The sequence below is a fragment of the Verticillium alfalfae genome, genomic scaffold (assembly GCF_000150825.1).
Source record: "Verticillium alfalfae VaMs.102 supercont1.5 genomic scaffold, whole genome shotgun sequence".
Lineage (NCBI taxonomy): Eukaryota > Fungi > Ascomycota > Sordariomycetes > Glomerellales > Plectosphaerellaceae > Verticillium > Verticillium alfalfae.
In genome coordinates this window covers 279,683-300,853 of record NW_003315034.1, presented here as the reverse complement: position 1 = coordinate 300,853, position 21,171 = coordinate 279,683, and the positions used below count along the sequence as shown (strand labels likewise).

General features: G+C 56.6%; 9 protein-coding genes across 9 annotated transcripts in view; 2 read left to right on the top strand and 7 right to left on the bottom strand.

The window, feature by feature from the left end:
• Positions 1–567, bottom strand: part of VDBG_04427 (endopolyphosphatase) — a gene marked incomplete at both ends in the record, with an annotated part of 3,237 nt that extends 2,670 nt beyond the window's left edge. Inside the window, one exon of the mRNA XM_003004775.1 lies at positions 382–567. Coding sequence (XP_003004821.1) covers positions 382–567 — 186 coding nt within the window. The remainder of the gene's footprint in view (positions 1–381) is intronic.
• A 735-nt stretch (positions 568–1,302) lies between these two features.
• VDBG_04426 (aminomethyltransferase) lies at positions 1,303–2,703 on the bottom strand (the record flags this gene model as incomplete). The annotated part of the gene is made up of 1 exon (XM_003004774.1): positions 1,303–2,703. One exon carries the CDS (start codon positions 2,701–2,703, stop codon positions 1,303–1,305), a length of 1,401 nt encoding a protein of 466 aa, XP_003004820.1.
• Positions 2,704–3,760: 1,057 nt separating this feature from the next.
• Positions 3,761–5,252, bottom strand: VDBG_04425 (vacuolar ATP synthase subunit H; the record flags this gene model as incomplete). The annotated part of the gene is made up of 2 exons (XM_003004773.1): positions 3,761–4,373; positions 4,426–5,252. The coding sequence occupies 2 exons, from the start codon at positions 5,250–5,252 to the stop codon at positions 3,761–3,763; spliced, it is 1,440 nt and encodes a 479-aa protein (XP_003004819.1).
• A 2,528-nt stretch (positions 5,253–7,780) lies between these two features.
• Positions 7,781–9,106, top strand: VDBG_04424 (predicted protein; the record flags this gene model as incomplete). The annotated part of the gene is made up of 1 exon (XM_003004772.1): positions 7,781–9,106. The coding sequence occupies one exon, from the start codon at positions 7,781–7,783 to the stop codon at positions 9,104–9,106; it is 1,326 nt and encodes a 441-aa protein (XP_003004818.1).
• Positions 9,107–9,704: 598 nt separating this feature from the next.
• On the bottom strand, positions 9,705–11,049 carry VDBG_04423 (60S ribosomal protein L9; the record flags this gene model as incomplete). The annotated part of the gene is made up of 4 exons (XM_003004771.1): positions 9,705–9,971; positions 10,047–10,480; positions 10,632–10,679; positions 10,907–11,049. The coding sequence occupies 4 exons, from the start codon at positions 10,950–10,952 to the stop codon at positions 9,918–9,920; spliced, it is 582 nt and encodes a 193-aa protein (XP_003004817.1).
• Positions 11,050–11,495: 446 nt separating this feature from the next.
• VDBG_04422 (vacuolar protein sorting-associated protein 26B-B) lies at positions 11,496–12,726 on the top strand (the record flags this gene model as incomplete). Its single annotated transcript, XM_003004770.1, has 4 exons — positions 11,496–11,712; positions 11,828–12,300; positions 12,388–12,529; positions 12,590–12,726. 4 exons carry the CDS (start codon positions 11,496–11,498, stop codon positions 12,724–12,726), a joined length of 969 nt encoding a protein of 322 aa, XP_003004816.1.
• Positions 12,727–13,066: 340 nt separating this feature from the next.
• VDBG_04421 (conserved hypothetical protein) lies at positions 13,067–16,743 on the bottom strand (the record flags this gene model as incomplete). The annotated part of the gene is made up of 2 exons (XM_003004769.1): positions 13,067–16,023; positions 16,095–16,743. The coding sequence occupies 2 exons, from the start codon at positions 16,741–16,743 to the stop codon at positions 13,067–13,069; spliced, it is 3,606 nt and encodes a 1,201-aa protein (XP_003004815.1).
• A 478-nt stretch (positions 16,744–17,221) lies between these two features.
• Positions 17,222–18,419, bottom strand: VDBG_04420 (DNA repair protein RAD51; the record flags this gene model as incomplete). The annotated part of the gene is made up of 3 exons (XM_003004768.1): positions 17,222–18,036; positions 18,108–18,255; positions 18,315–18,419. The coding sequence occupies 3 exons, from the start codon at positions 18,417–18,419 to the stop codon at positions 17,222–17,224; spliced, it is 1,068 nt and encodes a 355-aa protein (XP_003004814.1).
• A 554-nt stretch (positions 18,420–18,973) lies between these two features.
• VDBG_04419 (30 kDa heat shock protein) lies at positions 18,974–19,825 on the bottom strand (the record flags this gene model as incomplete). Its single annotated transcript, XM_003004767.1, has 1 exon — positions 18,974–19,825. The coding sequence occupies one exon, from the start codon at positions 19,670–19,672 to the stop codon at positions 18,974–18,976; it is 699 nt and encodes a 232-aa protein (XP_003004813.1).
• Between the last annotated feature and the right edge of the window lie 1,346 nt (positions 19,826–21,171).

Genomic DNA, 21,171 nt, shown 5'->3' with positions numbered 1-21,171 from the left:
GATAAAACCCAAGTCAAGCGGGGATGAGGTTGAAATAAGTAGGAAGACAAAGGCTTCGAATGAGGCTGGCGGTGATAGATGATGTGCCAGCTCCTGGAATGGAAGAAATGCTCGTCTGGACTTGCCTGACCTGAGAGGAATAAGGTAGGAGGAAGGGCAAGAAAAGGACCCACGTCACCGCTATGTACGTTAGGCTTGGCCGTTCGGAAGCCACCAGCTATTTAAATCGGGCCAGCACTACGGGGGCACAATCAATGCGTGCGCGCCCAGTCTCTTCGAATCGCCATTTGAAGCAACGACGGCACTCGAGTCGATGACCATCAGGGTATGCTGCCGCATCTGCGTGACGTCTAGCGACGAGGATGAGCACAAACATCGCACGAGACCGCTGGAGTGAGCGCTGGACCGATCCACGGGGTCTGTCGACGTTGTCTTGGCGCGAACCAATCCTGGGCTGGCATGCCACCCACGTGCAGAGGGTGAGCTGCTGCTGGACGTCGGTATATCTGCGCTACGATTCATGAAGGGCTCAGAAGGATCATGATCAGAAGGTGTACCTATCTGCATGGTGACCAACATGGTCGATGCAACGCATCGTGTGGCCTGCTTGTTTGCCCTCTGTTGCATGATAGTTTCCTTACAGGTACCTAACTACCTGGCCTGCCTCGAGCCTGGGTACTGTGCACCGTGCCAAGGGGGCCGGCAGCCAACACCTGGCAAGGCGCCGGGGCAGCAGGCTGCTTACGTGACCAGGCCCCCCTACGCAAAGAACCATCAACAATAAAAGAATTGCACGACTGGCCCGTTTGGCTCGATTTTCCCTCCTTCTTTTCTTCATTCCACCCCTTCTTCGGAAGGGGCCTGCAACGGTTCCCCTCCACCTAAACGGCGCTGCATCCTCCATGTCGCGCTGTTGGAGGGTTGAGTTGCCACATGAATGAAGCGTTCGTTTGAGGGTTGTCATAGATTGTTTTCCGTGATGACTTCCCATGGTAAAATTGCGCCGACATATACATCTCTCGCCCGTCGTCGTCGTCGTGCTGTCATTGAAGTGCAACCCACAACACATGGTGTGCCTGTTCATGAATATTCGATACTCTCTGGCACCTTGCGCCCCTGTTGAAATTCTTCATGTTTGCTACCTTGGATACCTCTGTCCACCAGCGCACCCGAAAACAGAACAGAACAGAACAAAACAAAACACCGTACCCAAGGGAAACCTTGTTGAAAGCTCGCTCCTCGTACACCCTTTTGCTGCCGCCAGTTGTAAGAAAAAAAAAAGAGGAATGCCCGTCAGACGCCTCATGCCGGTGCAGGCATGGGGCCCTTGAAGTACTTGGCCACGACGAACGGCATCTTGGTCACCGTCAGGCCCCTCTTCTTGCCGCGCACGACAACATCGAGCTCGGTGCCCGCCTTGTGCAGGCCGTCACGCACGTAACCCATGGCAATGTTCTTGCCCAGCGTCGGGCTCGGCGACCCGCTCGTCACGACACCCACCTTCTCGCCCTCCTTGGTGAAGATCTCGGCGCCCTCGCGTGCTGGCGCACCGGCCACGACGAAGCCCACGCGGCGCCGGTCGACGCCCTGCCCGCCCTTGCTCTTGACCACGAGCTGCGGCGCGATCGCCTCGGCGCCGTGGAAGCCCGCGTCGGCGCGCCGCCGCTCCTTGGGGATGATCCACGAGAGCGCCGCCTCCACCGGCGTCGTCGTGTCGTCGATGTCGTGACCGTACAGGCACATGCCTGCCTCCAGACGCAGGCTGTCGCGTGCGCCGAGGCCAGCAAGACGCAGCGTCTCGGGCCCGGCCGTCGAGAGCAGCGTCTCAGCGAGGCGCGTCGCCTCGTTTCCGGGCGACTCGAAGCTGACCTCGAAGCCGTCCTCCCCCGTGTACCCACCGCGGCTGATCATGGCCTTGCCAGGAAGCACGATCCACTCGCCGCTCTCGTTCTGCGCGCGCAGGCGAGCCCACACCGTCTGGCCAAAGTACACTGCCGACAGGTCGACGCCCTCAGCCGGGTCAATGACCTTCTGCAGAACCTCGGCGCTCTGAGGACCCTGCAGCGCCACGAGGCCGAGGCCCTGGAGCACCTCCCACCAGAACTCGCTGCCTTCGGGCTTCTGCAGGGCGGCCGTGTGCTCGGTCAGGTACTCAAAGACCTTTTCGCGCGTGCCTGCGTTGGAGACGACGCGGTACTCCTCCTCCTCGGTGCGCGTGATCATCGTGTCGTCGACGATGCCACCCGTCCCGGGCCACAGGAAGGTGCTCAGCTTACTCGTGCCAATCTCCATGTCACGCACGCCCGAAGGCGTCACCTTCTCGAGGAAGGCGGCAGCCTGGGGACCAGTGAAGCGGTGCTGGACCATGTGGCTGACGTCGAAGAGACTGGCGTGCTCGCGGGTGAAGTGGTGAGACTGGGCGAGGGACAGGTCGGCGTACTGTACGGGCATGTGGTGGCCGCCAAAGAGGACCATCTTGCCGCCGTGGGCGACGTGAAAGTCGTATAGGGGTGTCTTGTCCTGCTTGGCCGAGGCGGCCAGCTGGGCGCGCCATTCCTGGCGGGCCTCAGGCGAGGGCGGCGCGGGACCTGTGTAGAAGCGCGGGCGAGCGGCCATGGCCATGGGGGCTGCAGTGCGGGGAGCTGAGGCGAGGAGCAGCGGGCGGGCCGCACGGGCTACAGCGAGCAGCCTGACACGAGACATTTTGACGGCTCGAAGGGGTCAATCGAGGTGTCAATTGGCGTGTGAAAAGGAAGCGATGGAGTCTGGCAATTGAGAGGTGAAGAGTTGTGAGTAAGATAGAGGCAACGTCGAGCCTCCGTCACTTGCCATGTGAAGTCGGGTCGAGACAGGAAGGATCCAGGTGGTTGGCGGGCCTTTATCTGCGGGTCCGATGGAAGCCGCGGTCGGTCGAGTCACTGATCCGGGAAAGGGCGACCTCGGAGCTCACACACGGCCTCTGGTTTGCTGGGGGCCTGGCAGCTTGCTCCTCCACGGCTCCAGCTCCAGGCTACGCGAGTCAATCGGCTTCAATTGTTGTTGTCACATATTACGTACCGACAACCATAGCTCAAAATTGCTTCAATTTGTGTACCGTCAAGCTCACTCGGGTTGACGTCATCCAGAAGCATTCGAAGCACTGATTATATTAGGGTACCTGGGGGTTCATGCTCTGGGCAGAGTTGGTTGGCATGATTTTTAAGAAAATGCACTTCAAAATAGCGTTTTTCCAGAGAAGCTCCAATGGTTTCTACAGTTCCCAATATTGAGACTGCTGACGAACAAATGACAAAAGGGATTCCTCCCTGGTCGACAGCCCATCTCGGACCGGTGATCCCTCTACGCGCCTTCTGGCCTGCGCGCCCTCACAGGTAGAGGCATGTGATATGGGTATTTGCTTGGGGTGACCTCTAGGGTCGCTACACCATGCGTCACGCTGTAGCGGCCCTTGTTGGGGAAAAGGCAGCCTGCGAGGCTTATGAAGGGCTGGGCTTGAGGAAGGTGATAATACTGAGAAGGAACCGGAACAGTGGCTAGGCAACCCATACCAGTAGTGACAGTCTAGTCCTGCCGGCACCATGTGGTGAACAACAGAGGCAGATTCACGTGTACAGCTTCAAGACAAAATCAGTACAGTGCTCTATAGGCTACTTGTCTAAGCCTACGACAACGAATGCTCGACTCCACAATCCTACAACAGCCTCCACCTCCAGCGCGTCATAAAACGTCTGCCCTCGTGCGCACCCAGGATACCTGCCGCTCAGCCGTCAAAGCTGTACTTCAGCCAGCCGCCCAAAGCGCGCAGGCTCTCCCATCGCACGCTCTCGTCTGCCTCGCCCATGAGCTCCATGACGCGCGTCTTGAGCCCAAGCTTCTCAAGCTGGTACCGCCTTTCAGGCACCTCGCGCACGAGCGCGCCAACGTCGTTGCACGCAATGGCGAGCACCTGCTTATCGCTGTCCCACGGCGTCTTCATGATCTCGGCGAGCCTCCGCGGGATGTCACCCTTGTCGTGGTCGAGGATCTTACGCGCGTTCTCGGCCCAGAAGACCTGGCTGCGGTGCGGCGGCGACCAGCGCAGGTGGCCCGACTGTACCTCGGCCACGTACTCGTCAAAGTTGGTCTTGGTCTTGGCGTACTCCTCGAGAAGTTCCTTGAGGCTAGCGAGGTCCTCAAGCAGGTCCGGGTCCGTCATGTGTCTACCGCTGACATTCGTGAGAAGCGCAGGCAGGCGCGCGAGGACCGCGGTCGGAAGGAGCGTCTTCTGGTTCGACTCGAGCAGGTTATGGAGGGTCGACACGATGAGGCGCGTGGTCTTCTCCTTGGGCGACAGGCGGAGGAGGTGCGTGTAGAGAAGAACAATATCGTACTCGCTGCTCTCCAGTCAGTCATGTTACCTCATGCCTATGAAAGAAAGTTGCTTACTCGCTCAGCTCATCGCCAATGTCTTCGGCCTCAAAACTCAGCTGCCACATGACGAGAAGTACATGGTATAGCAACTGCAAACCGACGCCGCCACCCAAAGAGCCGGCAAATCCAACGTCGCGAGCGGGAGCGTTGCCGCTCCAGAGACTGGCAGAAGAGCTGCCGTTGCTGCCAATACCGGCCGCACTCCTCAGAAGGTCGATCAGGGGCTGGACGGTTTCGCTGCGCTGGTCCCAGAACTGTTGCCTAGAGCTGCGCGAATAGAGGAGCGATGAATACTCTTGAACGGCGATGTCTTGGAGCCCAGCATCAGAGCTCTTGGAGAGACCGGACAGATAGGTGAACAGGAGAGGCAGAGCACGGTGGGTGGCGGCAGACTCGTCGCGGGAGGAGGCGATGAGTTTGGTGAGGGCCGTGGCCGTCAGCAGGGGTATCGGATCCTCCGTATTGTTTGAGTTGGCGAGCAGAGGAAGGAAGCTCTTGTAGGGGTCGCCGGACTTGAGGAGAGCCTTGGAGAGAGAGGGTACGCTCTGGAGGAGGTCGCTCAGCAGGACGAGGACGTAGTGGATGACGTTGGCGTTCTTGCCAGCTTTTTCGATGGCGCTGGGCTTGCCCTGCTCGCCGACGAAGAGCAAGCGATAGCCATCGAGATCGGCCTCGACAACCTCCTTGCGGGCCTCGGGCTTCTTCGCCTTGTCGGCAGCGCGAATTCGGGCGAGATGATCCTCGGTGATGGTGCCGGCCCTAACAGCGCCATCCCAGGGGATGGGCCGCTGGCGAATGTTGTTCTGAAGCGAGGCCAGGTAGGTGGGCGGGTCGAGGGACATGGCGGCGGTGGTAGAGGGTCGAGGGTGCGACCCTGGTTCACGGTGTAGGAGCTGAGCAGGGCCGAGCTAAGTCAATCGACGTTCGAGGTCGGGCCGCGTTGGAGATGCCGGTGGCTAGGTGTCGTGATGAGGCCCAAATTGGATGGGGGGAGGTTGACGTCGATGGCTAGAGCTGCAGTGTAGCACGCAGCACCAGTGCTAGCACTAGCAGCAAGGCGGGCAATCAAGGCAGGTCGACGAATGCGCCTCAGAAGCTTGGATTGTGGCTGTCATTCGTCAGCCACATCGGCTTTTGGTGCACGGGCCCATTTGGGTCTTGATAGCAGTTGTGGTTTCGAGCGATCTCAGGATGGCAAAAGAATGTTGGAAGAAGCTCGATAGTGTCAAGGATCCATAAAGTCACCAATGAAGGCACAATTCGCTCCGAGACAACTCAGCCTTGAAAACTGAAGTCCGTTTTCATGATAGCGAGTGAAGGTATAAGGCTTCATCACGCAAGTCTGGAAGGGGGCTCATATCGAACCTCACAGTGTATGCTTCAACTCGAGTTGTTTGCTTTGGGGTCATCATTCGCTCCCGCGCTTTGTTCCCAAAATACACGGCAGCGCTTTGGAACTCTCTTTTTTTTTTCTCTTTCCATATTCCAATTCTGGCCGTGCCGGGACTCTGGACCCCACAAAGTCCGCTTCTGAAGAAAACGTCATGCATAGACTGAAGGGCAGTCACGAGTATTGTCGACAAACCGATGGCATGAACCGTGTTCGATGCTGGCCATACCAAGGAAGACAAAGTCAAACGGCTCGGTTGATAGCGTAATCCTGCCTGTGCTAACGCGAGAACCTGGCCAGTTTGAAATAGTATTCTGAAAGCTTCCTTGGGTAACACAGACAAAGGTTGTGCCCACACGATCTGCGATTTGTGGCCACATAATTGTCAACACTCAGAATGCAGACGCCAACTTTGCACCGCCTCATGAAATTTTCTGGAGGCTATAAAAGTCATTGTTGAATCGGGACTTGCGATTACAAGAGAACGTCATTCCCAGATGTTGTGGGGTGTCGCATGTGCTCAACGCCCCGTCGCATGGATGACGCTGTTGTCATGTATCTGGGACGAGCTTCAAGTCAGCTTGTGGCAGAAGCTTGCAACACAACGGCTTAGTCAGTGGGCCAGCCATGCGAAAGGCAGGCAACGGCGGTCGGTGATCGACGCCGCCGACTTTGCTTCTGTGGCATTCGCCGAGACCTTCTCCTGCAGGGCAGCAAGCAGGGCAGCAGGGCACCAGCCACGGAACACTCTACCGACCCGTGCTGTCTTGCGTTTACGAGGACCGAGAAACCTTAGCTGCATCGACGTCAGCCATCAGAAACTGGGCCTGGTGCCCAACGGACATGATGACTGGTCAATAAGAGCCTTGAGGTGCAGCTGGTCCCTCTCATCATGCGATGCCTTTGGTTCGTGAGGGGTTTCCGTCACAATGGCAGAAGTGCTCGGGATGGCGCCGACTAGGTGTCGGACAAGACGGGAGTCATGCTACCTGCCTATCTACCTCTTTTCCTTGGGACTCTCTACCTGAGGAGCTGTAGCAACAATTGGAATAGATGGGAACCGGGTTAGTGGTTCTGGGAGCTTTGGGCCGTGATAAGGATCAGATGAAGCGTGGTGGGCGCGATAGTCGCCCAGTGAACGACCGGACCCCCTGGAAGAGCTAAGTCTGCAAGCTCTTAAGTGGTCGCCAGCGCATCGCTTCGCGTCAGCACCCCGTTGCTCCTCCCCCGCACCCGTGCGACTCGCCTGTCTGTTGCTTGTCACTCGTCACTCGTCACTCATCAGAGGAAGGGACCTCCCCAAGCTATTGCTCTTCTCCAGGCAAGAACAAACGCAACTGCAAAAATCTGAGTGCCCCCGGTAAATCCAGGAACAGGATCTTCATCCGCTGATTTTGAAATCCCTTCCAGAGCCCAGATTCCAGATTCCAGATCCCAGATCCCTGTCTAGTTGCGGCAGAACATCTCGTACCTGAAAACGTGTGGTGAGTGAGTCCCCGGCTTTCCGTCCGCCACCCATCACCAGAAAAGCGAGAGGCTGGCGTGCGAAACCACCAAAGGAGGAGGCTGGGAATCAACACAACCCATTTACCACCCCTTCTGCCTGCACCTATACTCAATTCTCTTAAACCCATTTACTCCAAGACTTTTCCTCCTTTACCTTACGCTCTTCTCACCAAGATCCTGCTCATACCCGAAAGCCAAGCCCAACTTCTGGCAACACAACCCTCACTGACATCGTACTGCGGCCGCTTACAGCATCGACCGACGGCCACAACTGCCAACAAGAGTAAGGTTGTCGCATTGCCAAACGCCAAAGTCAAAGAAGGATAGGACCAACATCCACATTCCAGTCTTCCCGTCGGCAATCAGTCTTACTTGTCAAAAAAGCCCACGCAGACGCCCACACCCACGCGAGTTTGGCCCACCACCCGCATTCCATGGTTTTGATCGCCAATTTCTGAGCTCCTACCCTCCATCATGCGGTGCACACAGGCCGCTCTGGCGGCACCACCCGCCATGCTGCTTGCCACCCTCGCCTTCTTGTCGGCACCGTCACGAGTGGCTGCTCACCCTTATCCGCTGCAAAACAACAACAACAACAACTACGATGCTGGCTTCCGCTTCATCATGCCTCGCGACTGCGTCCAGCGCTGCGGCAGTGACGGGCAATATTGCTGTGGTTCTGGCGAAGTGTGCTTTACCAGTGCAAACATTGCAGGTTGCTCTGGCGGCGCTGGTGGCAACTACGGCATTTACACAACCACGTGGACTGAGACCAACACCTTCACGAGCACGGTCACGACCCCTTTCCCTGCTGCCCCTACTGTTGAACACGGAGGGGGCGTCGGCGGCTCCGGTGTCTGCGTGCCCCAAGTTGAGGGTGAGACGTCATGCGGCAGCATTTGCTGCGCGGCGTGGCAGCAGTGCGCGAGCGAAGAAAAGAGCCAGTGCGAGCAGCGACCTGGATTTGGCGGCGGCATCATCACTACCACAGTTACCGATGGCAACGGCCAGACCATCACGACCCGCTATTCCGCTCCCTACCGTGTGACAAGCACAACCTTCACCAACTCGGCAGGCTCCGCTACCTCGACCGGCGTTGTCGGCACCGGCACCGCCATCCCTAATGAGGGTGACAATGGTGAAGATGGTGGCACTGGCGGCGGCGGTCTCTCTGCTGGCGCCATTGCAGGCATCGTCATCGGCACCCTTGCTGGTATCGCCCTCCTCATCCTCATCTGCTTCTGTTGCATTGCCCGTGGCCTCTGGGCCCTGCTCTGCGGCGGCAAGAAGAAGAAGGACGACCGTCGCCGTGAGCGCACCGAAGTTTACGAGGAGCATTACCGAGGTGGCAGCCGGATGCCCTCTACACACTCCCGCCGTGACCGCCACACCGGATGGTTTGGAGGTCGCCCCGCCTCGGCCTCTGCCCGCCGCGACCCCGAGAAGGACCGCTCGAGCGGTGCGAAGTGGCTCGGCCTTGGTGCCGGCGCCGCCACCCTGTTGGCGCTACTCAACCTACGCAAGGATAAGAAGCCCGAGCGCAAGGCGCGCTCGCGCTACACGGACTCGTACTACTCGTACACGGACAGTGAGTCTTCGCGGTCGCGCGCACCCATGCCGCCCGCCGGCTCGCGGAGGGCGTCCTCTCGGATGCCCCCTGCGGCGGCGCCGTCTGGGTCGCGTCGTTATGACGATGACCAGTCAGACCTGACGTCGTACCTAGGTGGCAGCTCTGCCGGCCGGACGAACCGCACGAGGCGGACTGAACCGCGCGCTGAATCGCGCTACTCACGGCGGTAGATGGGCGGAAGCCATCATTCGACGATGGCTGATGAGAATGTCTGCCTCTTGACGGTGGACAGTACATAGTGTGGTATTTCGATTTTCTTTTGCAAAGCGGCGTTCAGGGGGACATCAGCATGAGGCATGAGAGGGAAAGAGTTTCAAGAGCACGAATGAGATGGATATGTGAAACGAAGCATCGCAAGATGATAGGACGATATGAGAAAGGAAGCAAGTCTGAGGCGAGAGAGAAGTGGCTTGGCATAGCTCAAGTGCCTTCCCCCTTTTGCATAGCAATTCTTGTATGACTGCGGATGTTCATTTGCGAATAGACGACGAGGGCGATATTTGCCCTTTAATGCCCAACGACTATCCGATATCAAGTGTTTTGTAATGCCTGACTCTGCCGTTAGTGGAAGTGATCTGGCGTAGTTTGCCGAGTGTGATTATTTTTCCTTTCTTTCATCACTGGCGCTAAAGGGTTGTTTGTCCCCGGAAAGAAAAATCCAAATACAGCTTGTCACATTCGTTGACTAGCTGCGGAGTACTTCACATTTTTCTCATCATACAATCAGAGCAGAAAAACAAGCATTCATTATCGTCACTTTTTTTAATCGCCGCTTCACATAGCATTTCATTCATCCTGGACAGGAGTGTGGCAATCTGGGTCGCTGAGATGTGAATTCGCCCAGAGGATGGTCGTGTCTTGCTTTTTGGTATACGCCTGTAGCCCCTTTGCTACAAATGTGCCATGCGAAGAAAAAAACCCTGCCACTCCTGTATCAAGACCCAGAATGCAAAGAAACCCGAGAGACACTGCGCCGACCCTTTACTCGGCCTCGACAACGTGGCCCTTCTCGGAGACGTAGAGACCGTCAAGGAACTGTTGCGCGTTAGTGTTTTGATGACTCGACAATGGAGGGACAGTGCATGAGATGCAGGACGGGAGGGAGCTCACCTTTCGGATATCCTTGTTGCGCACCCTGCAGATCTGCTGGATGTCGGCGGCGCTCTGGGAGACGTTCTCGAGGCTGTTGCCGAGGAGGACAAGCTCGTCCTTCTGGGCCTTGGAGATCTCGACATCGACACCCTCGTGCATGACGACCTTGCGGACGATCTTCTCGCCGATGAAGTTGCGAATCTCAACCTCCCACAGGCCAGTCTCGGAGTTCTTGTCGAGGTTGACGTTGATGGGGAAATGGGCGTAGACGTAACGCATCTTGTACTTGAAGCCCTTGGTGACACCGATGATCAGGTTGTTGATCAGGGAGCGGACGGTGCGGAGGGTGGCGACGTTCTTCCTGGAGCCGTGGTGGATCTCAATGTTGATGAGATCCTTCTTGGGCTGGGAGAAGTTGACAGCCAGGTGGCTGAGGTCCTTCACAAGCTTGCCTGGAGGGAGGAGGCGACGAGTTAGCCATGGCCGCCATGAACCTGTCTTCGAATCGTCGACGGTCGCAACATCGCATCGGCAACAGAAGGGACGACTCGGTCGACGGTGATGAGTGGAGATACATAGAGAAAGAAAAATATTGTTACTTACCACGGGGGCCCTCGACGGTGACATTGCGAGACTTGATGTGAACCTTGACTGTTGGAGAATCCAAGTCAGCATGCATTCAGCCTGCCACTTCTGCTCCTTGCGAGCTCATCCACAGTCTGAACGTATTCCCATATCGACCTTTCCGAGAAAAAAGTCGAGAAGTCTTCTTCTTCCAAGTATTCGATCGACAGGTTGTCGGTTCTTTCCATGACGGTCGTGCCGGAATTTCCTTCCTTCTTTTCAAAGAAGGAGAGGTATTTGGTGTCGTCACATACCTCCCTCAGGGATCTCGACGGACTCGACAGAGTGAATGTACTTCATCTTGACGGTGGTGGGGGGGGATTGTTGGGCGAAAAGTCGTCGGCGGTTCGAGGTTGTCGTGAGGCTGGCTACTTTCAACTCGGGACACTGGAACTGGTATCTCGTCCTGGCTTTCGTCGGTGGGTGGGAAAAAAGCTCTAGGGCTTCTTGCACGTGAGGAACTTTTTTCGCCATAGCTGGCCCGTGCGACCATAAACGCACGGGCGGGGCGGCGGGGTCATTCGAAGCCTCCCTAGCCACACCGCCACATGATTGCGATCACGTGAAGTTCATGGGCAAGAAGAGCCAATGAGACGCTAGCGCAAACCGAGAGCTCTCGTCCCAGCTCGGTCGCAGCTCCCGCCAGGTTTACGACCGACGACCATGGGGCGGTACCTGCGACCGTGATAGTGCAATAGTGCAGCCTGGCATCCGATACGTCAGCCTCCCGCTTGCTCCGTCACACCCCCCAACGAACGCCAACCCACTCCAACATCACAACCTCAGTATCTCCACGACGAAGCCTCGCCAATCCGCGGTACGCTGCAATTGGGCTCCGTCAACATGGCCTACTTCTTCGCAACCCCCGTCGACATCGACATTGTGCTCGAGGATGCCGACGACCGCTCCATGGTCGATGTGAAGCTCGACAAGAACCGCCGCGAGAAGGCCCCGTTGTACATGGATGGGGAGTCTGTCAAGGGCGCCGTCACGATCAGGCCAAAGGATGGCAAGCGATTGGAACACACGGGCATCAAGGTCCAATTCATCGGAACCATAGGTGAGCGACCCCCCTTCTCCGCGTCATGCGCTAGAGAGCTGGAGAGCACAGCTCGCTTCCCAAGCGGGCATACGGGGATGCACACACTGACAGGACCCGTCGCACCCCTTCACAGAGATGTTCTTCGACCGCGGCAATCACTACGAATTCCTCTCGCTCGTCCAGGAGCTCGCCGCCCCTGGCGAGCTGCAGCACCCGCAGACCTTCGACTTCAACTTCAAGAATGTTGAGAAGCAGTACGAGTCGTACAACGGCATCAACGTCAAGCTGCGCTACTTCACACGCGTCACCGTCTCGCGCCGCATGGCCGATGTCATCCGAGAGAAGGACATTTGGGTCTACAGCTACCGCATCCCCCCCGAGATGAACTCTTCCATCAAGATGGACGTTGGCATCGAAGACTGCTTGCACATTGAGTTTGAGTACTCAAAGAGCAAGTATCATCTCAAAGACGTCATTGTTGGGAGGATATACTTCCTTCTCGTCAGGCTGAAGATCAAGCACATGGAGCTGTCCATCATCCGACGGGAGACGACGGGCGCTGCGCCCAACCAATACAACGAGAGCGAGACGCTGGTTCGCTTCGAGGTGAGTTCGGTTCTGAGACCTGCGCTTGCCAGAAATGAGACGCGGTGGGCGGGATGTGAGGCCTTACTGACATGCTTGGACGACTAGATCATGGACGGCTCGCCATCCCGAGGAGAGACCATCCCGATCCGTTTGTTCCTCGGCGGCTTCGACCTGACGCCTACCTTCCGAGACGTCAACAAGAAGTTCTCCACAAGATATTACCTCAGCCTAGTGTTGATCGATGAGGGTAGGCCTGCACCACATGATATGATGGGTCTGCATTCCTCCCGTACTAACTTGTTCTCAGATGCGCGACGATACTTCAAGCAGTCCGAGATTATCCTGTACCGCCAGGCGCCCGACGCTATCGCGCCCGCGCAGTCACAGATCACAGCTTCGGCTCCGGACAACAGCAGCAAGATCATGCCAGGACCGCCGGCATGACCGGCTACGGCCGCTTCGGCCAGAGACGAAGGAGCGGGGCTGGACAGGGGCAAGCTTTGTGAAGGGGGAGGACAAATGTACATAATGGTTATCATTGATAATTTTCTCAGCATAGGGGCACGGCGTTGGCAATCATGACTGTGCTCTAGCACCCCGTCTCACGGACACACGGGGGGCAAAACGATACTTTTACAACCAAACCGCGCGCGTTCCCATTTCATGCAGTTCGTGAGGTATCTATCTCTCCACCTGGAAACGTGTTCACCTGCCCTCTCTCTGCCTACTTGTACAAGGCCCGCGCCCTCTGTGTCCCGCGCCCTTCTGCTGGGTGTTCCGTCCCTTACAAAATATCCATGACCTCGTCGCCCGCCTCAAACCCGAACTGGTTGTTTTGAATGGCCGCGATCCTGTCGAGTTCGTCCTGGTATTGCTTGCGCAAGTCTGCCAATGTCACGACCTTGCGCTTCGCCTGGAAGCCGCTCGTGTCCCGGCTGTTCTGCGGCGGCAGCTCCTCCGAGAAGATCCACGCCTGCTTGGCGTCGACGCAGCTGAGAGCGTTGATGAGCAGCAGGTACTGCTTGGTGACCGGCGTATCCAGGACATCCTCTCCGTGGTATTTGTCGCCCTCGCCTGCATGCTTCAGTTTCTGGATGCGGTCCATCAGGACCGACGCCGCGCCGCGGTAGTCATTGTGGCTGATCCGCCAAGAGTAGAGAATCTGATGGTAAGGGACGCCGGCGGTGACCTCCATCGTCGCCTTGCATTTTGAGGCCAGAATCTCGTCGATCTGGTCATGAAGGCCGGGGAAGGGGAGCGACGTGAGTTCTTCGTTGTAGTGGCTCGTGCACATTTTTTCGACAAGCCGCGACAGGCTATTGTGTCGCATCGCCTTGTCCTCCATGGCGAGGAGGCTAGAGTGGGCAACATCGAAACGGGACGTCGTCGTGGCTGCCACAAACTGTCGGTTCAGCATTTCGCGCTGAACAGTCTCAGAGTCCTCGCTAGAGCGGGCAAATTGCAAGGCTAAGCCGGCGAATTCTAGCACAAACGAGTATGCCTTGACCCTGTCAAACAGAGACACGATATGGCAGTAGTACTTCGCAGGACCCTTGTGAAGCAAATTCCACTCGGCATCGTCCAGGAGGCCACTGCTGTGTCGGTCTAGGGATTCGTCTCGCACGCCTAGCGAGTGGTTAGTGAACAATACAGAGCGACTCTTGGTGCAGGGTATAATCTCACTCATGCCTACGGTCGCTCGCCGGAAGCTCAAGGCAGCCGATTCGTAGTCTTTCAGACCAAGTGCAACACGTCCTTGCACATATATAGCAAACGGCGTCTGGTCACAGAATGGGCTGAGCCCATCTGCAAGATCTGCCCTCTCTCTTCTGATGAGAGAGCACTGAATCAGGCTCGGAGACACTTCGATATCGCTATCTGCAGCGCATAGACTGGCAATGAGTGCGGTGATGCTGCCTGCCAGGGGCTCGTCGGCGACACTTGGGAAGCCTAGAAGGTGGCCGACGTTTCCTTCGAGGGCCGTGATCACCTTGCTGTCCTCCTCTTTCTTCCGAGAAACAGTAGGGGAGCCTCCGGAGAACGATCCTGAGCGCTCCGATTTAGCTTGCAGGGGCACTGTGACCTCTGTCGTGGCCAGCCAGCGGATGAGTTCTAGCCGCCGAAGAGAACTGAGGTACTGTCGGAAGACCGACCCGACGTCGAGCCTCTTCGAAAGCATGTCTTCTTCCCGTTCCCAGTCAAACTCCATGTGGACGAGGAGCAACAACTGACTCAGGCAGATCCTCCATTGCAATTCGACAGTTTCCTGGACTGCTTTGACAACAAGCCCCCTGCCAAAGTCGGTGAGAGGGTGCTGAACGTTGTGGTGCCTGGTGTCGTTGCCACTTGAGAGCAGCTCAAAGACCTCGGTGTACAGACTTTCTGAGACCAAGGCAAACTGCTGACCAAAGCTATCAATGACTTGCGAGCAGTCATCCTCACTTACGCTTCGCCAGAAGCCTGTCGTGTCCCACACGTGCTGCAGGCGTTCGTAATCCGTTCGGGTTGTCTCTTCGAAGACCTCAGGGCGCAGCGCAGCGGTGCAGACCTGCACCATGCTGTCCGGGAAGGCGTCGAGGAAGCCGAGACCGGTTGAGATGAGCTTCGCAACGTCTTCGGAGCCCTCGTCAGGCTGCGAGAAGTTGTGGCACAGTCGCTCCAGGCTGCTGCACTCCCTGATAGCAGAGAGGCTGTCGGCGCAAACAACCCAAGCAAGGCCGCTGCGAGGGTCGACGGAAAGCGAGACAGCCTCTCCCCGCTGCTTGTCGAGCTCGAGTAGAAGTCTGTGGAATCTCCGCCACTGAATCTCACTGCTTGCCCGGAACTGCTCGTAGTCCATGCCTCCGGACGACTTCCTGTCAAGGGCTGCTGTCGAGGCTATGACTGAGCAAACCGACTCGGCCAAGCCCCTCTGGGACCGAGAACCTCCTTCTTTCGCCGCGCCGAGTCCCCGCTCGTAGATGGAGAGTGCGGTCTCGAGTGTGTTGCGAGTGAATTTGCCAGGCGACAGAATCAGGTTGAGCCACTTATCGGTCACGTCTGTCGGGTCACATGGCCCAGACGCCGGCGCAGGTTCGCTCGTGGTGTCGATGAAGACCGAGGTCCAGTTATTTTGCCAGCATTCGTCAACGTGATCCTGATCGAGATCCAGCCCCTGGACCCGATAGGTCATGTTGTTTTTCCACAAGGCCCAGAGTTGGATGCCGCCGTCAGAGTCTCCAAGCATGTTAAAGTCTGCGAGAGTCCAAACATCGGACAGGGATGGCGCGGAAGGCACGAGATGAACATCGGGGAAGCTATCCTCGACATAGATGGTCTCGGCATCATGTGCTCTTACAGTCCAGAGCTTGAACTCTCCTTGTCCGATCGGAGAGTAGGTCGCACAGGTCCTGACGCCAACACTGTGGCCAACAATTTGCAGAAGGTTAAACTGCGTTGGGTCCACAGTCCATTTGCCCACCTCCTGTGGATTCCGTTCGGCATTGAGAATATCTCCTGTGAACAGGATCTGGCCGGTGTATAGATTCCAGATTCGCATTCGGTGGTCAAGACAGACTGTGAAGAGAAACGAGGCGCCCTCAATGCCCAGATCGGTGACTTGCAGCGACGTGGCAGCGCTTAAATCCATGTTGATCTTGCCATGCCATATCGGAGACTTTCCTTGAAAGGGGATCAAGCTGCGCAGGCCTTGCGTCCAGCTTTGTGAGTTGTAGATCGTTTCCTTCCACGGGTGTCCGACAGCTGCGGAAAATTAGCGGCGTAGTGTGGGTAGGCAAGGCAGCTGAAAGCTGGAGGGGGGAAATAAATCTTACAGTTGTTGGCCTTGTTCCGGTCAAGTCTTACGAGGCCTCCGTCATGAAGCGCAACAACGACCTGGTCGGCGGTCGCCGCAATCATTCGATGGGGGTGCTTGAAGCTGAAGACGGAAGGAACGTAGACTCTGCAGGCCTCGGCAGGCCCAGCCTCGATGGCGGATCGCTTTCTGAAGTAGTCGGGTCGAAGGGTGAAGGAATAGAGGACGTTCGCGTCGTCGAGAACGAACATACACAGCGCATCATGTTCCCTGGGATCGGCAAACGCAATGCAAGAGGGCTGGATTGGTGCTGCGAAGCGGAAGTTGAGGATCAATGGTGCATCGGCATCCTTCTCATTCTTGGCGACATCCGTTGCCCGTATGCTCAGCACCGTCCCATCCTCCAGCACCCTCCACAGAAAGCTGCTTGGGGTCGTGTGGTATTTGCGGTGAAATATGGATGATGCGCTCGCTAGGTTCTTCGATCGAAATGCATTTTCGTCGTCGGTGCCCGACTTGTCGGTGTTTGGAAGCTTTCGGCTGGTACCAGAGGGCGGAGGCACTTTGATGTTGACAACGGAGATGTTAGACGAGGGCTCGAGGTTCAGGCGAATCTCCTTGTAAAGGTACTGGGTGTTTTTGGTGTCCATCCTGCCTCCGCCGGTCATCGACCTCTAGTCGAAGATGAGGGACAGTGGTGTTGCGTGGGCAGGAGCGGGCGCATGCAACGAATGGATCCAGCTGCACTGCGCGTTGGTGTTGAAAGTTCGAGGTTGAGCACCGAGCCTGCAGAGAAAGCGCGACGCACTAGTCCCGGTTCGGTAACGAGCTTGACGACAGTTTGATTCGAATCAACCGTGATATTCGCACTGTATCGGTGACGCAGCCCAGGCGCAGGAATAATCGTGAATGTGACGAAAAGATTCATCTGTTCGGGGCCTCACTCTTGCAAGGAGACGAAGGGATCATTGGTCAGGTTTCATCAATCAAGTTATCGATACATCGCCCCGTGAAAAGCATTGCCCCGTCCGGTCTCGTCATGCCATGCCATGCTACGTAATTCTACAAGCCCCCAAACGCCGGCCTTCTCCATCACCCGGGTCGTTGAGACCTCATCGCGAACTCATGAACATTATTGGACCCTCCTCATTTATCCTTCTCGAGATCCTTCGGGCTGGGATCACCAATGCCGTCTTCGTTGATGGCGAACAAGCAATCACTCTCAGGAAGGCATGGACTGTCGTAGATCTTGGCGATACGAGTTTCGCCTCTTCCCTTTTTCAAACTGATTCTCGTTGTGCTGGCGTGAGCAATGATATTGCCTCCGATAGGTTTCTTGGGATCAGGGTTGAACATGGCACTCGGGCCGCCGTCCACCTGCGCCACAACTTGGTTCGTGATGACGACCGCAATACCAAACTCATCCGCAAGCCTCTGCAAAGTACGCAAAAACTTGGCCAGGTGCGTTTGCCGCGACGACAGCTCTCCGCGGCCGACAAAGTCTGTTCGATACAACGCGGTCGCGCTGTCCACGATGAGGAGCGAGAACCTCGTTTCGCACATCATCGCAGACGCCTGCTGAAGAAGCTGAAGCTGGTGGTCAGAGTTGTAGGCGCGCGCATAGGCGACATTGTCCAGGACCTCCTCGCCGGAGAGACCAAAGCGATTCGCGACGGCCAACAGCCTCACAGGGCGGAAGGTGCCCTCTGTGTCGATGTAAAGGCATTTGCCTTCACCGCCTCCCATGTCGAAGGGCAGCTGGCATGTGACGGCCAGCGTGTGGCAGATTTGACTCTTTCCCGTGCGGAACTCGCCGAAGAGCTCCGTGATGGAGCCGGTTTCTATGCCCCCGGCAAGCAACGTGTCAAGCTGCTTCGAACCCGTACTGATCGAGATGAGCTCACTGCGGCGTTGGTGCATCTCGGTCGCTGTGGTAAAGCCCATGGGCACGAGCTTGGAGGCTGTTTCACCAATTCGTCTCGTTAGACACGCACGCCATGCAGGGAAAACGAGAGAGAACGACGCGGCTTACCTTCGGCAAGAATCTTGGCGGCCTTCTGTTCCGAGATGCCCTTGATTTGCTCAAGAGTGCGTTGAGGGGTGTAAGCGACGGATTCAATGGTGTTGAAGCCTCCGTCGACAATCAGTTGGATGTCGCGCTTCGTCAATCCTGCGACGCCCTGCGTTTTCCGATTTCATTAGAACTGTCGGCAGCTTCGCGGTATCACACGTCTCTCACCTCCAGAGCTGACAGTGGCGTGGGGGCGCCGGGGCCAGTCATGCCGCCGTCATCCATCTCGCCCTCACCATTGTTATTCTCGTTGTAGTCGTCGACTTGCGTCATCCTGGGTTTGGGACCTGGGCTCGGTACACCAGCCCTTCACGAAGTGCAGTTGGGATGGGAACAGCACTTGTAAAAGGGTGTGAGGGACAGAAGAAGTGCCGCGCGGGGTGTTGACGTGAGCGAAGATACCCGACGCGTTGAGAGGTGGGGCTCGGATCAGGCAGACGACGCCAAGTCACGTGTCTCTGTCCACATTTTGCCACGCCAGCCTGCTGATTAATGGAACCTCTCCTCTCAGGGGTTACTTGTTTACGTTCACGGCTTGCGGATGAGCTCATGAGAATCACATTTGAGAGGCGGGGAAAGGACGAGTTGTTTCAGTGAGTGATCGGCTCGTATTACTTGCTAAGCTACTAAGAAAACCAGACGCCTCCATGAACCAAAGAAGATGAAGTGGGAATATTCCACCCCCAAAAATCGACCATGTGTAACCGCAACGCCGGGCAATGCTTCCTATTCCATCCATTCAGTTCTCTCTCTTCCAGCGTTCAAAGTTGCTCATGATATTGGTACTGGAAGGAAGTATGAAATGAAATTCGCGGCTAGAAAGCCGCTTAGTTGATGTTGATGCGGCGAGCCTCGTGCTTCGGCGCCTTGGGCACGCGAATGGTGAGAATGCCATCAGTGAGACTGGCGGTGACGGCATCCTGGAGGATCTGGCCGGGGAAGTTGAAGGTACGGCTGAACTCGCCGATGCTGCGCTCGGTGACCCAGTACTTGGCGGTGTCGCGGGGGCCGCGGGCCTTGGGGGTCGAGGCCTCCTCGGCAGCGGGCTTGCTGACCTCGGCGACGGTCGAGGCGGGGGTGGGTGCGGCAGTCGAGTCAGCATCGTCGGTCTCGTCCTCGACCGTGGGCCTGTGGAACTTGGGCGAGGAGCGTCCGGAGGCGGGCTGCTCAGGCTTGTCGCTGCCCTCGGTTCCGGTACCGCTCGCGGCGGCATCCTCAAGAAGGCCCCTGGGAGGAGTGCCGGCCGTGTAGGAGCGCTGGACGCGGCCGCGAATGTGGAGGGTGTGAGGGTCCGTGAACTCGATGGAAACATCCTTCTTGTTTAGGCCGGCCAGCTCGCCGTGGAGCTCGTAGGCGTCATCGACCTCGCGGACGTCAAACTTGGGTTGGAAGGCGATGGTGCCGCGCTGCTGACACTGACCCTGGCGCGAGTATGTGTCAAAGTCATCGAGAAGGCGGAAGAGGGGGGTGAAGCTGGTCTCCGAGCCAGAGCCCGTGTTGTAAAAGTTGCGGGGGAAGAAGGCCATTTTGCTGTCTTGTGTGTGTGGTCTTTTGTGATGGTGGTTTGCAGGCGTGATGAGGTTGAGGTTGCGAGACTGAAGAATGGCGAGGCGCTTCGAGTTGATTGCTTGGTTGCTTTTGTAGGCTTTGTGAGGCTGGCGACTGTTGTTCTGTGTGCTGATGAGAAAAAGAGAAATGTGCTGTTGAGGGTTGAAGCAGGTCCTTTTATTCTTCGTCGCCAGGCAACTGCGAACTTTCCTGCAGCATCTGGAAACATCATGCAGGCTGATGACAAGAAACCCGAGCGAATGTTTGCGTAGGCCGCGGACAATGACTGATCATTCGAGAACATGCTCCAGAAGTCTTGTGGTGTCTGATGAAGCTATCACGAACCCTCTGGAAGCAGATGGACGGTGGTGGAATGATGTGGAATCAGAGAGAAGCGTCCTGACCAACCTCCTCTTCAAGGGCTCAGCTGGATCGGCTGACGTTGCTGTGAGTCTACGCTCGACCAAGAAAGCATGTTCTATGTGATGACGAGGTATCAGAGCACGCAAAGTGGTTTGAAAGTCAAATGAGTATTCCATTCGATTCAATGCCAACCTGATGGTGTGGGTTCTTGCTGTTCTCACGTGTATGGTGCACCGTACTTCTTGTGTCTGCCAGCTGGCACCGACGGCCCGGTTGCTGTGTCGGCCGGCCCCATCCCCACGCCTTCATGGCCCTTTGGTGACGGATTAACCTGGACATATATGCCTGTACGGCACTTGGGTTTTTATCAGATCTACCCGCTACAACCATGTACTGAATGAGTACCTGTCAAGGTCCACATGAGCGCTATTCAAGCAGGCGGCGGTCAGTAATATGTACTGTTCGTTGTGTCCTCTATTTCCGCCGGCGACATCGATTCTCTGCCACTGGACTGTTGATCACATGAGGTACTGAGGTTTCGCTTCGACATCCAAGGGATGGCAATACATACGCTCAGTGGATCACGATGTTGGACGGAAAGATGCCGTCGTGGTGGACGTGCTCTACCCCGAATCCTCGGCCGCAGCGAATTGTTTCTAGATAGGTGGGTGATGTGGCGCCGTGAAATGTTCATCACCCAACGGTCTATCTATTAAGCTCTTTACGCAGGCAGGTATCGTAGTATGTACGGAAGAGTGATGGCCCAGAAGACTGTCCTCGACGCACGAGACCGGCAGCAGGATGAGGCAGCAGGATGAGGCAGAGGATGAGGCATGTAGTAAGTGTGAATTATCCCGTCTATGAGCACCTAAACCCTCCCAAATACACTGCTAGTAAATGCGACATGCTAGTAAATGCGACATGATATCATCGAAAAAGAAAGCCACCACCCTGACAAACGAAAAACCCAGCCCAGAACGCCCGACAAATGAAATCCCTCGGCTGTAAATCAAACCCGCTGCTATGCAAGGTATCGCTGTTCATACACGTCCCCGTCGCTTTTGTCTTTTTTTGTTCGTTCTCTCTTCTTCGTCTTCTTCTCCATTACATAATC